We start from the raw sequence: 17,586 nt of genomic DNA, 5'->3' as shown, positions 1-17,586 counted from the left end.
TACAAAGAGGTTTGTGATACTCTACTTTTGTGCTTTTTTGAAATAACTCCTGGTAAAGGTTTAAAAAAAAAAAAAAAGTGACTGCCAAAACCAAACATCTCTTTTCATCTAATTAAGAATAAAATCCGGGCTGGGGATGTGGCTCAAGCGGTAGCGCGCTCGCCTGGCATGCGTGCTGCCCGGGTTCGATCCTCAGCACCACATACAAACAAAGATGTTGTGTCCCCCGAGAACTAAAAAATAAATATTAAAAAATTCTCTATCTCTCTCTCTCTCTCTCTCTCTCTCCCTCCCTCCCCCCCACTCTCTCTTTAAAAAAAAAAAAAAAAAAAAAAGAATAAAATCCAAAATACCTGCAAAGGCTTGTTTGTGATCTGACCCTCGCTGTTTATTTCTCATTTCTCATTCCTCATCTCCCTTTTTCATTCTAGCCATTCTGACCCCTTTGCTTTCTTAGAATGTGCCAAGGACAGTTTTGCCTCAGTGTCTTTGCATTTGTTTAGAATTTGTTTCCTCCAAATATCCTGGCTGGTTTCCTCATTTCCTTAGGGTCTTCATTCCAGTTCTACTTTATTTACTTATTTAGATACTGGAGATTGAACTGAGGGACACTTTACTGAGCTACATCCCCAGCACGTTTTTATTTTTATTTCAAGACAGAGTCTCACTAAGTTGTTTAGGGCCTCACTAAATTGCTGAGGCTGGCCTTGAACTTGATATCCTGCCTCAGCCTCCAGAGTTGCTAGGATTACAGGCATGAGCCACCTCACGGAGGTCTGATTCAACTTTAGCAAAAAGCCCTTCTCTGGGCACCCTGTATAATATAACTTCCTTCCCCCTGGCTGAGCCTTATTTTTCCCCAAATCTATTCTGCTTTTCTGTTTATCTTCCATTATAACTTATTTCTGGTTCATATGTCTCCTTTCTTGGCTTTCATGGCTAGTGCCACCCTCTGATGCATTCATTATCTGTGCATTTATTATCATTCATTCCCAAGAGTGTTCTCAAGGCCTTTATGTATTTATTGACAGTTATTACATTGCCAGCACTTGGAACAGTGTCCAGCACTTAGTGAAGGTACTGATAATGATAAGTTTAAAAACTTAAGCCTGCTGAGCACAGTGGTGAATAACTGTAATCCTAGTGACTCAGGAGTCTGAGGCAGAAGGACCTCAGCTTTGAGGCAGCCTCAGCAACTTACTAAAAAAAAAAAAAAGAACTGGAAATATGGCTCAGTGGTTGAGCAACTGGGTTCAGTTCCCTGTACAAAACAAAACAAAAATTTACTGATTATGTTTCTCCATTTCCCACCCCAGTTGTTCTGCTTACCTTTCACTTAGTTTCATCTTTACCTGCAGCAAATAGTGAAGAATTGCCAAGAGCCTGCTCCTCCCTTTAGAACAAAATCATGAGGTAGAAAATATAAAAGGTCAGGAATACATCACAGGAAACACTAAAAAGGTTATATTTCAAATTTGTTGGACTTTTAAGGATCCAGTAATATTTTAGTCTTAATTTCTTTCATTAGCTTTTTAAGTAGTTTAGAGCTCTCAGACATTTGAAATGGTACTTTCAAACAGTTGGCTTTCTAATCACTTTTAAAATATGTATCGTGAGAAAATAGAAAATACAGGAAAATATGGAAAAAAACTATGATTTTTATATGGCTGAAATTTGGCAAAATATCAGTGATCAAATTTAATATTTTTTAATACTTGCTGCACATTTGGGGGTTCTATACAGGTGCCAGCAATGTTCAAACAAATAAAAACAGACATCTATAATTCATAAAAACATATATATAAATCAATATTATTATATTGACCTTATTTTCAGATATATCTCAAATAAAGCTTCTTTGATAAAAATGTTGCCCAAGTTTGTCAAATTGAATATTTATTTGAACCTATCAATATAATCTTAGCATTTATGGTAATAGGAATCAATGTATGTGTCTTTGTGAATGAGGTCTCAGTCTACTTCAAAAGGAAAATTTGAGGGTTTTTAAATATTTTTTAACATTTTTAACATTCTGCTTTCTGGTTTATTTGTCATGGTATCTCTTTGAATCATGTTTATTTTTTAGTCAGGACTTTGTAGGAACAGAAGCCCAGATCAAACATTTTAAGCAAAGGAGTTTATTACAGAAATATTAAGTTTCTCAAGTAGTGAACTGTGAGCCAGGCAGAGATGTACCAGCTCCTTAGAGATGACTTCAGTGCTATCGGAGAGAGCACTCTTTCAGTTGATTTCATTCCTCTTGTTGCAGATTAATAGGAATCATAATCTCCAGCAGCTCTTGAGGTCTTTTAGGAGCACATTGTCTCTGTCTCTGAATAACCCCAAGCCAATCAAATGAGATGTCGGGGACGACTAGCTGGGTCAGATATTCAGAGGCAGAGCCATGTAATGACATGATTGTCCTCTCGGGTGCTGGTTGTGGATACAGGGGATGGATAAGGGAGACATTTACAATGAACACCACCTTTGGCTTCTACTAAAATTACCTTATGTATGTAAAATTTGAATAGAATAGCATACTGCCATCATATGTAAATGTAGTTGAGTAATTACTTCCCTGAGTTTTGATAGTGTTCTACATAAGCTTTTTTCGGCTTTATTTCATACTGATTGATGCCTTATATTGATTGGGCTACCTAGTATTACTGAACTTCATTTCACTGTTCATTTATACAGGTTGGTAAACCTGGAAGGGGAAATAGATTAATCAGAGACAGTCTTCATTCAAGGGAATAAAGTGAAGGTTGCAGGGAGAGAAGCTTATGTGACCCAAAGCTGGAATCCTAGTGCCAGAATACAGGGCTACTGGGAGGCTCAGCTCATTTATGATTTTGTTTGAGAATGAAAAAGACAGGAGTGGATGCACTAAATAGTAAGAGGATTAAGGATATTATGTTTGTATTTGGTATGTTCCAGAAGATCTGTGGAACAATACAGAATCTTCTACAGTTTACCAGTGATCTCTTGAGTAGACAAAAAAGAACTGTTTTGCATCTATCAGCAGATAAAGATTGTCACCAGAAAAAAAGAAGAAAGAAAGAAAAGATACATAAGTATAATTTCATTGCTACTTTTATCCTTTAGTCATGACAATATGACATTCTCTTTCACTGAACCTACTAACTCTTATACAAAGTATTCAGATTGGTCATCCCAGGGTCCTCCCCATTTCTTGAAGGGGAGCTTTCTGTCCAAAAATGCTGACTAATTAGCAATCCTATATGTGAATATGGATCCATGTATACATAATACAAAGCATTCAGACTGGTCCTCACCCCAGGGCTCTCCCCATTTCTTGAAGGAGTGTTTTCTGCCAAAAATTTCTTGACAAATCAGCAACCCAGGTGTAGACATGGATCCCCATAGGGAGCATCCCTCTCCTTCATCCAGTTTTGGTAGCTATAAAAGGAATCATAAGTGAAAGTTTTAGTTTCCTGAAACTTCCAGTAATAAAAGAATTTGAAGACTCTGTTCTAGACCAACTTTGATATTATAGTAGTTACAGTGTAGACAAATTGTTGGAGCAAGTATGATAATAAAGATGTTTATTTGACCATATGTAAGTTTCTGTAATAGAAGCAAAAGAGAATGATTAAAGTCAATAGTTGGCCCTACTTGGAAAATTAATGTAAGGAATTGTTTGATTGACATGTGTAGGCATTGTTTTTCTTCTTTTATTAATGAGGGCATAGGAAGAAAACACAAAGCCTGCATAAAGATACATGACTCCATTATCTAGAGATAACTTCTTTAGCATATTTTCAGAAATACCTTTTTAGATTTTTGATGTTTTACATATTTTAACAGAATTTGAGGACATACTTTTTGTGTATTACTTAACAGTATTTTTTTAAATTTGGGGGGTTTTTCTAGTGGGATTCATTATGCCATATTCATTAGTCTCCTTCCCCATTATCTTCCTTTCCCTCTTTCCCTCCCTCCCTATGATCTACTTGCTTTGCTGTACTGATCTCTCTTCTATTATTATTATTTTAATTAGAGTACTATGATTATATAAGTGGGATTCATTGTGATATATTCATATATGGACATAGCATAATTTGGTAGATTTCATTCCCTAGTACTTCCCCCTCCCCTCCCCTCCTGCCTCCCTCTCAGTCCTCTCTCTATACTGAATTGGTCTCCATTATCATGAGATTCCCCCCCTTTTTTTCCAACTCATTTTTTCCCCGTTTTTCCCACATATGAGAGAAAACATTGGACCTTAATTTTCTGAGTCTGGTTTATTTCTTATAGCACACATGATGTTTTCCAACTTCATCTGTTTATCAGCAAATGACATAATTTCATTCTTCTTTATCTCTGAGTAGAACTCTATTGTGTATATATACCACATTTTATTTATCCATAGCTGGTTCCATAATTGGCTATTGTGATTTTACTGCTATAAATATTGATGTGTGTATATCACTATAGAATGTTGATATTTCTTTTAGATGAATACCAAAGAGTGGGATAGCTGGGTCCTATGGTAGTTCTATTCCTAGACTTTTAAGGTATCTCCATACTGCTTTCCAAAATGGTTGTACTAATTTGCATTCTCCCAACAATGTATAAGTGTACCTTTTTTTACACATCCTTTTTGGCCATTATTGTTAATGTGTCCTTAGTGATTGCTGTTCTAATAGGAGTGAGTTGAAATCTCAGTGTAGTTTTGATTTTCATTTCCCTGATTGCTAAGGATGTTGAATTATTTTTTCATATAATTAATGGTTATTTGTATTTCTTCTTTTGAGAAATATTTGTTTTAGCTTATTTGCCCATTTATTGATTGGATTATTTGATTTTTCCTGGTTAACAGTATTTTTAACAAGATATTGAGACAGTAATAAAAAGATAAATTTTAAAAATGTAATTGTAATCTGTTTCATGTAATAATGACATAAACTAATTAATTAGTATAAGTTTAGTAAGTATTAATACCAGGAAAAAGAAATATCTGTTGACTAAACATTTAAACTCAATAAAGTTTAGACTATATTGTTTGGTAAATTTGTTTGTTCCTTTTTGTGAATATAAGGTACTATATAGTTGAGAATTTAAAGTTGCTCTTGAGGAAATATTTTTATGCCATCACTTTAATTCAGTTTTAGGGTCAGTTTTGATTTTTACGGTTGTTTTTCCGTTTTCCTTCCCAGATCCAAGTATTTTAGAACATGCTCAAGAGGTGAGCACTTAACTATAGAGGTAAGTAGAATCATGAATTTGATTGGATTAAAAATGCCTTCAGAAGAGCAGAAGAAACGTTCAATTAGGGAGAAATAATCTAGACCCAAATTTAGTTCAGACTGTTTACACTGCAATATTATTGATTCTAGTGAAGAGGGGGAAAAAATGGGCAACTAGGAAGAAGAGTGTGTAGGGAGAAGTTTATTCTCCTAATAGGTTTGTTTTCATTTTACCCTATACATCTCAGAGAAAGGGTGCTGTCCTATCAGTGATAGTGGCTCTGTTGACCTGCCCTATCAGAGAGAGATGTAGCAGAATCAAAGTAGCAAATTGGTTTTTAAAAATTTTTTTAATTTGTTTTAATTAGTTATACATGACAGTAGAATGCATTTATGCACTTTGATATATCACACATAGCAGAAGCACCGAGTGCTTTTTCTTTGCTTATAAAAATGCAAATAACAGTAGAAGCTCCTGAATCTCCTACTATGTACCAATCACTTTCCATATGGTTGAGAAATGTCACTGTACATAATTCTTACTATAGCTCTTTTGTAAACATATGATAGTTATCCTCTTTTATGGATGAGAAATCAGAGGCTTAGACAGATGAAAAAATTGGACTATAGAGTGCTACCTGGAAGTGGCAGAAAACAAAATCCAGTCCTAAACTACCTTGCTCCAAAACTTGAAAACTATTCTTCACTGCTTTCTATGTTAAATAAGGAAGTGTGTAAACTGAATTAGTTTTTTTAAAAATATCACAAACCAATACAAAAAAAATAATTTTTAATAGTTTTCTTTTCTTGAATTGTTTCTTCTTGATCTTTAAACAAGACAATGTTAACATTAAGACTTTTCTCTTAAGAGGTTATATATCAAAGTTTTTTATATTTAAATTACAAATATTAGTGTAGTTTAATAGTAATGACTTTCATTAGGTCACTTGACATAATAGCATTTGTCACATTATAATCAAATTGTTCACATTCCTGCCTCTATGTAAGGATAGTGTTTACCAATAATTTTTCCTGAAAATAATTATACAAATAAATAGATGGATAAATGTAAACGTTTAGAGAAATTCTTACTTGGGTATTTTTTTTGTCCCTGTTTCTTGAGTAATTTTTCTTTATGACATTGAGTAATTTGTTCTTAACTAAAGTAAAGTGAAAAATTCTGGTAGTATATATTTAAAATACCTACATAAAACTGCATAAGGTAGGAGGATCGTGAGTTCAAGGCCAGCCTGTGCAACAAGGTAAGACCTTGCTCAAAAAAATCATAATAAATAAATAAAAATAAAATACCTGTATGAAATATTCAAGTCAGGTGAAGATATAGTTTAGAATGTAGTTTCTCCTTTATATTTAATATTGCTATAATTCTCTTTTTATTTTTATATAGTCATAAATACAAATAGTATATGTTTGCTTGCCCATTTTGTAGACTTTTGAATATATTAAATGAGCTGATGTATAAAAAGGCAATTGACTAAAGTATCTTATTAAAGTATATTATTATTTTTTTCTCATGAATAGATTTGAAAACTAACAAAATAATTTTTTAAATTTTTATTTATTTATATATAAAAGAGGAATGCATTACAATTCTTTTTTTTTTAATGTTTTGTAATTGTAGATGGACAGAATGCCTTTATTTTATTTGTTAATGTTTATGCGGTGCTGAGAATTGAACCTAGTGCCTCACGCATGCTAGACAAGCGCTCTGCCACTGGGCTACAACCCCGGCCCCATTATTACAATTCTTATTACATGTAGAGCTCCATTTTTCATATCTCTGGTTGTATACATATTATACTGACTCCAATGATGATTGAATGTGATGATCATTATTATCTAAAGTACGTGTATAAAGTATATTATTTTTAAGGTGAGGAAATTACAATTTCTTGTGAGATATTCACCTTTGACAGGTATCCCTCTTAACACTTACTTTCTTGTTCTTTCAGTTTGAGAATCTAGTAGAAAGTGATGAAGTAAGTATTTCCATATTAGTATAACACTCATATTTGTTTGTCTCTTGAATCATCTGTTTACTTCTAATAATTATTTTTTAAATTTTATTTTAGAATATTTAGTTTTACTTTTTGTCCCTTCTATATCATTTCCTTCTTTTACTAATTTATGTCAGCAAAGAATTTAGAATTTTTTATTATATAACCCACAATATAATACCACACATGCACAGGTTTTAAAGCTTCTTGTAGAACTCAAGGAACTTCAGAAAGCAAAAATTCTAACCTCTTCACTTAAGTATGTAAAATACTTCAGCAATCTAGAATGGAACCTTTCTTTAAAATATTTTTCAAGGATTTCTGAGTATAGAATTCTATAATTTCTACAAAACATTCTACAATTTCCTTTCTACAATTTTCCATAACTATTACCTCTTTTCAGTTATTCTTAATATTGATCTTCTGTATTTCATTTTGTCCAAACTCAAATTTAAAATGTTTTGTAAGTACAGAAATGTTAAAATATGGAGAAAAAAGCATTCTTTAGAATCAGCAAAATGTAGTGTATATTTCTTATACAGGTATAGTTAGTTGTGCTAATTTTCAGCTTTACTAAACTAATTGTATGAGTTCCTACAAATTACTTAACCTCCGAGGGACCAACTTTCCACATCTCTAAATTTTAAACTATAAAAGCACAGCAAGCTCTGACTTTTTGTCCTTTTTATTTTCTAAAGAAAGAGGAAAATGAATCATACCTTTTCTTTAAATTTTTAAGTTGTTCTTTAGCCCAGCATTTCCCAGAGTATATATAAAATACTAGTCTCAAGATATAAATTGGCATATTAAAGATTCTGAAGACTGTTGTTAAACAAAATTATTTAAACCTGTTTAACTTAGAATTTCCCCAATTAATTTGCATATAAATCCTTCTTAAAAATCATATATATTTATCAACTTGTAGGACAAATTTGGGGAACTGTCTACCATTTTTTTTTTTTTGCCAGTAAAATAACATCCGAATTTCATGAACCTAGTTTCCTTACCTTCTCAAAGGTCACTTTCACCTCCATGTCTTTCCCTTTTAAAAGTTTACACAAACACAATACAACATTTTTAAAGCTTCTAATAAATAAGAGTTCTTTCCGCCTTCACAGTAGTTCATCTCAGTATTATATTGCTTTTCAAAAACACTTATAGTTTCATGTGTACTCCTAAGGTACTTTTTATTTGGTTGGTTAAAGGTTTTTTTGTTTGTTCTTATTGAACAATATTAACAATAAAATAGTTTTCTTTCAAGTGGTTATTGTTACTTATTTAAAAATATAATTTAATTGTTATAATGCCATATTAAGTACAGAAATGTTAAAATATGAAAAGAAAAAAATACACTTTAGAATCAACAAAATTTGTATATTTCTTATATATAAATATAGTTAGAAGAACTTTAGCTTTTGTGCTAATTTTCAGCTTCACTAAACTAATTGTAAACTAACTTTCCTCTCATTTCACATTTTCTATTTGTTGAAAATCATCCTGTTTTGTAGTGCTGTTTTCTAAGTTTATTTGAATTATTTAGAATTTTTATTTCTCATCTTGGGTAGTCATGTGTTTCAGTTGTCAAATATGACTAGTTTAAAAGTGTAAGATAAGCCAGGCATGGTGGTGCATGCCTATAATCCTAGTGATTTAAGAGACTGAGGCAGGAGGATCCAAGTTCAAAGGTAGCCTCAGCAACTTAGCAAAACCCTAAGCTATTTAATGAGACTGTGTCTCAAAACAAAAAATAAAAAGGGTTGGGGATGTGGTTAACCTAGTGTTTTTTTTTAAGCACTCCTGGGTTCAATTCCCAGTACCCCCCCCCAAAAAAAAAGTGTAAGATATATTCATAAGCCCAAATTAGTCTTGAAAATAATTATGGTTTACTTTGGAGGAAAAAGCTGTAGGTGGTTTCATAGCCTTGCAAAGGAAAACAAAAACAGTCAGATCTTGTCATCTGTTGTAATTGTGTTCCTTGAAGTCCATGATGCCACATTAGTGCATATTGAAGCATCATTCCTAGAGGAATAACGGGAGTAAATCCTGAGACCCTCTCGTCACACATGTTTTCATCAACCAGTCACTATATAACTATATTATATATGTTTCTCTTTAAAACATCTTATTAAATATGTATTGTTGACTCATTAACTTTGAACTCACTGCCACCAGCAAAAATTTATGCCTAAGTGAAGCTTATCTAATGAACTTTACTTTTTTCAGTAAGGCACATCACAACCTTCTTGCACTTAAGAACAATAGGACAGCACTTAGGCACTAGAGGTAGTGTTCATTTTGAAACAATGAAACCATATACAAAACACAAAAATGCAAACTACTTGGCACCAAATAGCTATGAAAGGTCACTTGTTCATAGCCTGAAAGTTGCAACGAGAATGCTGAGGAATGTCCTGTTCTACCTGTGCCAGGCATATGCATTGTTACACACACACACACACACAAAAAAAAAACAAATTTGCTGTTCTGTGCATATCTCTGAATGGCCAAGAAAGCATAGAATATTGAGTATTGATTTGGAGTTACAAATACATTTTAGCAGATAGGTAAATTTATGTATTTGGATTGAAATAATGAGGATCAACTGTAAATGATGAAGATGTTGTCTATCCTGATTGCAGAAGTTTACTTGGTATCTTAGAAATGTTTGTTGAAAAAAAAAAATTAAGAAATAAGCAAATGGCTGCTATATAACTAAATATAAATTTTAATTTTGCCTTTGAAAAATAGTAAAATTTTCAAGATTTTGTTTCAAACACTTTAAATAATGAAATTTGTTTGCCATGATAAAATATGTAAGTAGAAAATATTAATTAAATAAAAATTTTATTGGCTTGCCTTAAATATAATTCAGCTATTGAAATTTCTTTAATTTTCGAATTAATTTTTGTACAGGGGGAGAGCCCAGGAAGCAGTCATAGGTAAGCCTTTAAATAAATAAATAAATAAAAACTTCTATGTGAACTACAAGATGCTGTCTGAGAATTCAGGCTTTATTATTTGCTGTCTTTGAGACATTGAAAAGTTTACATTACAGAATGTTAGTTTTTTCTTTTCAGGAAATTGAAGCAAATAATGTATTTCTCAAAAGATTGTTTTGAACATAAAAGAGTTTAACAGTTGTCACTGTCTAGGTACTTTCCTAGTGAAGACTTTTTAAAAAGTTATTTAATATTGATAAATTTCTAAGTTTTTCAGTTTTATCCCCCTTTCTTTCTTTCTTGACATTCTAAACTTGTTCTACTAAAAGAATTTGACATCTTTCAACAGTAACTAGAAGCTCAATACTATAATTTTTTGAAGTAGCCTTTTAATGTGCAGTTCAAATTACATGCACTATTTGAGAAAGAAGCATACTGGGATTTAAAAACCAGACATGGTCCCTACATGGAAAGAAAGAATATCTTGGTCCAGGAAATAGATCTTATAAATGACATTTCAGTATAAGGCAGGAAAAGTCAGAAAAGAGCAGTTACAGAGAACACATTAGGAAACCCTAGAGAGAGGTCCTTTGCCCAAAATGTATATGGAGAATGTATTCAAGATACTCTTTAAGGTGATTATACCTGCACTGATTCCCAAAGGACTGGTTAGTGGTTACTATCTAGGCAGAGGAGAATGTGTCTGACTGGAGAAATTGCATACAGAGTGAGAGAATTGTTTGGAAGGGACCACAGGAAAACTATATGGGGTGATGGAAATGTTCTGAATCTTGCTTTGGGCAGAGGTCACATGAGTGTCTGCAGTTGTCAAAATTTTATGAAGTGAACACTAACGGAATTAGGAGATATTACCTTATACATGGCTCATTAGCCATGATAAGTATCTAGATCACTTTTAAGTCCAGGATTGAGGGAGAGATAAAGTAGGGTAGACAGAGCACAGAGGGACTAGGGGTTGAACAAACAGAAGAGTAGTCTGAAGATAAGCAAGTAGTCATCAAAAAGAACAAGGAGAGCAAGGGAAGCCAAGGGAGGAGGTAAAGACAGAGACAGATGGGCTAGAAGGAATGGTCAACAATGTCACCTGAAACATTGGTAATAAAATAAGGACTTAAATTTGTCTATTGTATTCGGCAACATAGAAACCAGTGATTAGCTTTGCTAGAGTTACTGGAGTGATGGGAACAGAGGTAGACTGTGGTTAGTTGTGAGTACATGGAGGTAAGAAAAAGAAGGCAAGAGAAGCACACCGTTGAGAACAAGTTGCTAGACAGACCTCCTGGGATTAAATTCTGGCTTTGCTTTATACTACTATGTTACTTCCTTAGACATGCTCTTAATCTGTCTTCATCCCACTGCCCTAATATGTAATTTCTCTTTATACCTTATAAGGTTGTTGAGGATTAAAATTAGTTAATGTGAGTAATATTAGTTAATATGTATAAATAATTAATATGTGTAATATTTAGAGGAGAGTCTGGCACTTAGTGCTGCATATGCTATCTATAATATTATATGTTTTAAGTTTAGGAATTTTGGTTTAAAAAGGAAAGAAAAAGGAAGCAGTAGCTAGAGGTAGAATCAGGACAAAGGGTTTTTACTCCTTTTTTTTTTTTTTTTTTTTAATTTTTTATTGTTGGTTGTTCAAAACATTACAAATTTCTTGACATATCATATTCCACACTTTGATTCAAGTGGGTTATGAACTCCCTTTTAACCTCTCTTTCTTTATATGGAAAAGAAGTAAAAATAGACAGAAGGGATAGGTTAAAGATAAGAGAGGTGCTAATTAATGGAGCAAAGTCCCATGGAATTCTCTGGAATGAGGGAAGGGAAGTGGCACTGGTGATGTTAGTCAGGAGTGTAATAAGCATAATGGTTGACCTTAAGCAGATTAAGGAACACTCGCTCTTTAGAAGATGGGAAGAAAACCAAACAGGACATACTTAAGTAAGTGGAGGGATGGAAGTGGAGAGAACTTTTATCTTTTAAGAGAAAACCATTTGAGAGCTGGGGTTGAAGCTCAGTGGTAGAGCGTGTGCCTAACATGTGAGGCACTGGGTTTGATTCTCAGCACCAAATATAAATAAATAAAATAAAGGTCCATTGACAACTAAGAAAAAAAATTAGAAAGAAAACCATTTGGGTAAAAAACTTACAGAGTATGTAAAGATTTTGAAGTTAGCATAGGATGTGAGAGGGAGTTGACCTTGTATGAGTAAATGAATTGCTTGGGGCTGAGAGCCAATGATGTTAGATTTTCTATAGTCTCACACAGCAGAAAGAGCAAATCATGGGAATGATCCAGGATCAGAATGTGAGTAATCTGAGTGAATGTGGTGTGTATGATACAATGATAGGAGTGTAAGAAGGAAAGTATTTTGGTTGGAAAGTAGTTCAGATCAGGCCCCCATTGGTTATAAATGAAGTGAGGCCAGGAGATTTCCTGGATAGATAGACTGGAAGGAAAGGAAAGGATTAAGGGCCTGGGAATGCCTGTGTGATTGAGCAGAATAAATAGGAAAGTTAAGAGTTCAGAATATCTGAGGGCTGGGATTAGAATTCGTGTACTAGAGTTTATATTTTATGATGAACATTTTGGGGTACCCTCCAGGGTATATATTCACAGGTTAGATGACTAGAGTGGACCCTGTGTAAGGTATGCTCACAGTTCTTAAAAGGTTCAGCAAAACCAAACTCAGATACTTCATCATCTTATTCAGTTTAAATACCAAAAGATAATGTGTTAGAATGTATACTTTTTACTCTTAACAGTTGAATCATAGTATCAATTGCCTTCATAACTTTTTGAGAGTAATGTTCAGAATTTCACTGGGTTTTATTGTTTGTGTGATTTTGGATTTTGTGTTTGTTTTTGTTTTCCTTTTTCCTGCCACCCTCCTACCCTCTCTTCTTTTCTGTAGGCCTCTTACAGAAGAAGAAATTGTCGATCTACAAGAGCGGCATTATGATTCTATTGCTGAAAAACAGAAAGATCTTGATAAGAAAATCCAAAAAGAGGTAAAATCTTTTATGTTACTTAAATGTGTTATCATAAAACCTCTTGCTTATAGGGGATAGTTGTCATTAAATAATTTATTACATATAGTCATTGTACCTATATTTTGATATATACAGTTAAAAATTATTTAAAGTAAAAACTTATTTCAAACTGTTATAATTTTTTTTTTATTTTGGTTCAGTTTATAGGATTATGTGAACCAAAAAATGAAGATGGTACATTCTTAACTAATCTTAGTTCACAGATAGGGATGTTAGTGAGAACATCTACCTTTGTGTTTAAAATGAACTTTTAAAATAATTATTCTGTTTCATAATAAGTAGTGTTTAAATTTTTGTCTTGGCTTTATTTGTTTTCAGTGAACCAAGTAATTTTAACAACTATAAATGTTTACATAATGTATTTATAGGAGTAGACTGTAATTATAATTTTGCTATCACTAAACAAAATGAAATTATTCATACTTCTTTATATATTTATTAAGTGTTCTTAAGGGTTTATACCAATTAGTGATTTCAAGTGCATTCACTTAATCAACACAGTAGATGCTAATATTAGTTTTTTAAAAAGTATAAAAATCTTTTTTTAACTTAGATTTGACATGCAATAGCTATCATTAAGTAAGTGTTATGAAAGGCAAGAACTTAACTTTGAAAGTAATTTTAAGATTACTAGTAATAAAATTAAGAAGACATGTGCATTGATGTCGATTAGATGCAAAGACATGGATTTGTGAAAGCTTAGTTCCCTTTTATAGAGAGTGATATGATCAGCCTTGGTATTAAAGATTTTTTACTTAAGAGAGTCAGAACCATTAAAACAGTCAGGGTGATAGGTGTTGGAATGATTGTTAAAATGAAGATCATTGCATATTCTAGAAAAGGATAGATTGGTACTTTTACAAATTATAATTCAGTTTCTAAAGAATTCCATAATGTCTTTCATATCATCTGGGTTATTTTATAAAAGGAGAAACTAAAATGAACAATCTCAAAATATCAATTTTGATGTTTTATAGATCACTTATTTTTAATGATTTATTTTTTATTTTATAAATAGAAACATTTTTAGAGCAGTTAGACAGGTTCTGATTTTTGTTAATCCTTATCGTTTTGTTCATATACAGTTAGCCATACAAGAAGAGAAGTTAAGACTAGAAGAAGAAGCTTTATACGCTGCACAGCGTGAAGCAGCCAGGGCAGCAAAGCAGCGAAAGCTCTTGGAGGTGAGGGGAAAAGACCCCAGCGAATATTAGGGTTACTTTTCTCCTTATTTTCTCTAACAAATCCTAATTAGGACTTTTTTCCCCTAGAATCAAGGGCTTCTTGTTTAACAACAAATGTATTTATGCATATTCTTAAGAATCATAAAGGCAAATTGGTCAATCTTTATAACAGCTAAGAATAATATAAAATTACATGCTTGATACCAAATCTTGTTTAGCTTTAGATTAGCAGAAGCTAATTTCTGTTTATTCTAAAGATGAATTTTAGTGCTCCAAAATTTAGAATTCTTTTGGAAAAGTAAATATACTTTTTGAGGGAAAACTAGTCTTGAAATAGAATTTCCAAAGCATTTTGTAGTGTATTTTTGTGAGGTTTTTTTGTTTGTTTTGTTTTGTTTTGTTTTAACAATTCTTTAGCTCCTCGAATTTTTTTAAACTTCCTAAAATCATACTAATTTTTCCCCAAAAGAATATTGTTTACTTCTTATCTTTACTCTTGTGTCTTTGAAAGATTAAAAGTTTAGGTCTTGAAAAATCATTGGCATATTATAGGGAAGGTAGCAAATGTACCATATCTTAAAATGCCATGTGGAAATGAGGCATTATCACAATGCCTCACAGTTATACAGTCATTTATGAAGCCCTGACTAAATGTCAGGAACTGTTCCAAGTAGTTTATTTGTGTTTAATCCTCACAGCAATTCTAGAGAACAAATTGTGTTGTTAATACCCATGAGGCAAGATGTTAAGTAACTTTCTTGAGATCCTACAGCTGATATATGGCAGAGCCGGAGTTCAAGCACATCAATGCTTAGCCAGCATACCTGTTTAGTATCTTCCTCCATATTTTGCCTATATGTATTCACTACTGTAGTGTTAATTGAAGCATTCCTAAGATCATCTCACATACTAAAACTAGAGGAACTGAAAAGTCATATCTTTGATATTGTTATGTGATTTGTGGACTGTGTCCTTTGTCTTTCTCTTCCTCCCTCTGTCTTTCTCATTCTCTCTTCCCTTTTCCCTCCCCTGCTCGCCTGGAGGAGAAGAGGGTCTTAACAGATAAACTTTATGAGCAAGTGTCTTTTTTTTTTGTTGTTTAGTGCATCCTAAATAATGGAGAAGTTTTACAGTTTCACCTTCTGAAAAAAAAAAATGATTTGGGGGTTAATGTAGGTACTTACTTTACAATAATTAAGTCTCTACTCCTTGCTTTTTAGAGACTAATAGCATTCCATATTTAGCACCCATTTGGGTGATTTTCTGAGTTAGCTGAGTTTTTCCTTCCCTAAGTATTTGTTATAGGTCCGTACAGCATACACTGATACACAAACATACCCAGACACGCACCACTTCATTTGCTTTCCATAATAACCCTATATTTGCTAGGACAGTAACATGCCATCTGTAATACACAGATGAGGAAGCAGAAGGTAAAGGCCATGCCAGGGACACACTGCAAATAACTATCAGAGCCACAATTCTGACAGGTCTTCTAAATTCTGTCTGAGCCCTAAATAATCAATCGCCTTTAATATTTGAGTCAGCTTAGCCAGGCCTTATAAATGCTTTGTTTGATTACTACTTATTTCAGACAGAATAGAATTCCAGGTACTGATTAAGCTATTCCTTTCCTGCCTCTCATCTTTCATCAGTTACTAGGAAGTACTGAAGTGTACTAAGAATAGACACTGGTACATATTCCTTTTAAAAATTATCTTTTTACAATACCATGAATATTCTAAGCACTGGGAGATTACACACCGGTAAATTCACAAAAATTCTACCCTTAAGTAACAAGGTATAGAAGTTGAGTATTGGTGAATTGAAGTAAAAAAAAAAAAAAAAAACTTCAAGAGAATCACTTTTTTTATTTTTAAAAACTAGGAAAAAATATTTTTCAACATTGCATGCATGGTTTTAAAAAGTATAATTTTCCAACAGAATGATTTTTGTATTATATTATGTTTCCAAAGCAAGAAAGGCTGAGAGTTGTGCAGCGGTATCATCCTTCTAGTAATGGAGACTATCAAAGGTATATATTGACATCTATTTCCTCTTCCCTTTGTGGTAGACAATGGTATTTCCAAAGAGAGCACTGTTTATAACAGGATATATGTGAATGTATTCACATTTATTTGATCCCTAAAAATGGTTGCTTCTCCAGGCTGGGCATGTAGCTCAGTGGTAGAGCCTATGTGTAGCATGCATAGACCCTGGGTTTAATCCCTAGCACCAAAAAAAAAAAAAAAAAAAAAGAAAAGTATCATTGCTTCTAAGACTGTCTTGGAAGAATACTGAGAGCATTTATTTTCTTTAAATCAGAAAGTGACCATTTATTTAAATTGACTTCAGGGCATTTTTAAGAGTAATCACATCTTTCATGTTGAAAGTGATGACAATAGCTTAATGCCTTTGGGTGAGTTATTTATAGCTTTACTTGTTTGTGTTTTCCTTAGTCTATCTCCTTTCTTAGAAAGTTAATGTGTTTTTTTGTTGTTGTTTTTTAGAAAAGTCATTTCAGTGTCATCTTTTCACAAGTAGTCCTGCTCATTCAAAGAACTAAATCATGCCTTGTTATTATAATTGTAAAGCTGGACTTATAACTAAGCTCTAGAGATTTGACTTCAGAATTAACTTGAATCTTATGTTTTCAGTTTCATGTTAGCATTAAGAAAATTAAGACCTATTTTCATTAGTTATATTGACTGTATGGCAATTACGAATTTTTGAAATAGGCCTTCAAACCAAAATGCCATCAACTTATGCATTTCTTCTGTTGTTTCTGCTATGCACATACTATGCATTTACAAAAAAATTCAATTTTGTTACAGTTCAGGACCAGAAGATGACTTTGAATCTTGTATGAGAAATGTAAAGTCTCAATATGAAGTTTTTCGAAGCAGCAGTAAGTCTTTTCACATATTCTTTGTTCATTTTAGTTTACTTTATGCCACATTAAACAGATAATTGGAAATCCTGGCTCTTTTTCTATAGAACTCCCTACCCTTCAATTTGTATTTTCCAGATAAATTAGTTAAATAGCTATTCATTATACAACATTATCTTTCCTTTTTAAAAAGGATTTGAAACAAAGGAAAATCTCAGACTATTTCTGTATAAGCCACATAGGGAGTCCAGCACTGCTTTT

General features: G+C 32.7%; 1 protein-coding gene across 1 annotated transcript in view; it reads left to right on the top strand.

Annotated features, from left to right (window-relative positions):
- Positions 1 to 17,586, top strand: part of Ap1ar (adaptor related protein complex 1 associated regulatory protein) — a 37,053-nt gene that overhangs the window by 14,103 nt on the left and 5,364 nt on the right. The window contains exons 2-8 of the mRNA XM_027935437.2: positions 5,181 to 5,229; positions 7,184 to 7,210; positions 10,142 to 10,167; positions 13,113 to 13,209; positions 14,337 to 14,435; positions 16,412 to 16,470; positions 17,270 to 17,343. Coding sequence (XP_027791238.1) covers positions 5,181 to 5,229; positions 7,184 to 7,210; positions 10,142 to 10,167; positions 13,113 to 13,209; positions 14,337 to 14,435; positions 16,412 to 16,470; positions 17,270 to 17,343 — 431 coding nt within the window. The remainder of the gene's footprint in view (positions 1 to 5,180; positions 5,230 to 7,183; positions 7,211 to 10,141; positions 10,168 to 13,112; positions 13,210 to 14,336; positions 14,436 to 16,411; positions 16,471 to 17,269; positions 17,344 to 17,586) is intronic.

Source organism: Marmota flaviventris, chromosome 7, assembly GCF_047511675.1.
Source record: "Marmota flaviventris isolate mMarFla1 chromosome 7, mMarFla1.hap1, whole genome shotgun sequence".
Lineage (NCBI taxonomy): Eukaryota > Metazoa > Chordata > Mammalia > Rodentia > Sciuridae > Marmota > Marmota flaviventris.
The sequence above is the reverse complement of the archived record's forward strand: the minus strand, read 5'-3'. Positions and strand labels throughout refer to the sequence as shown.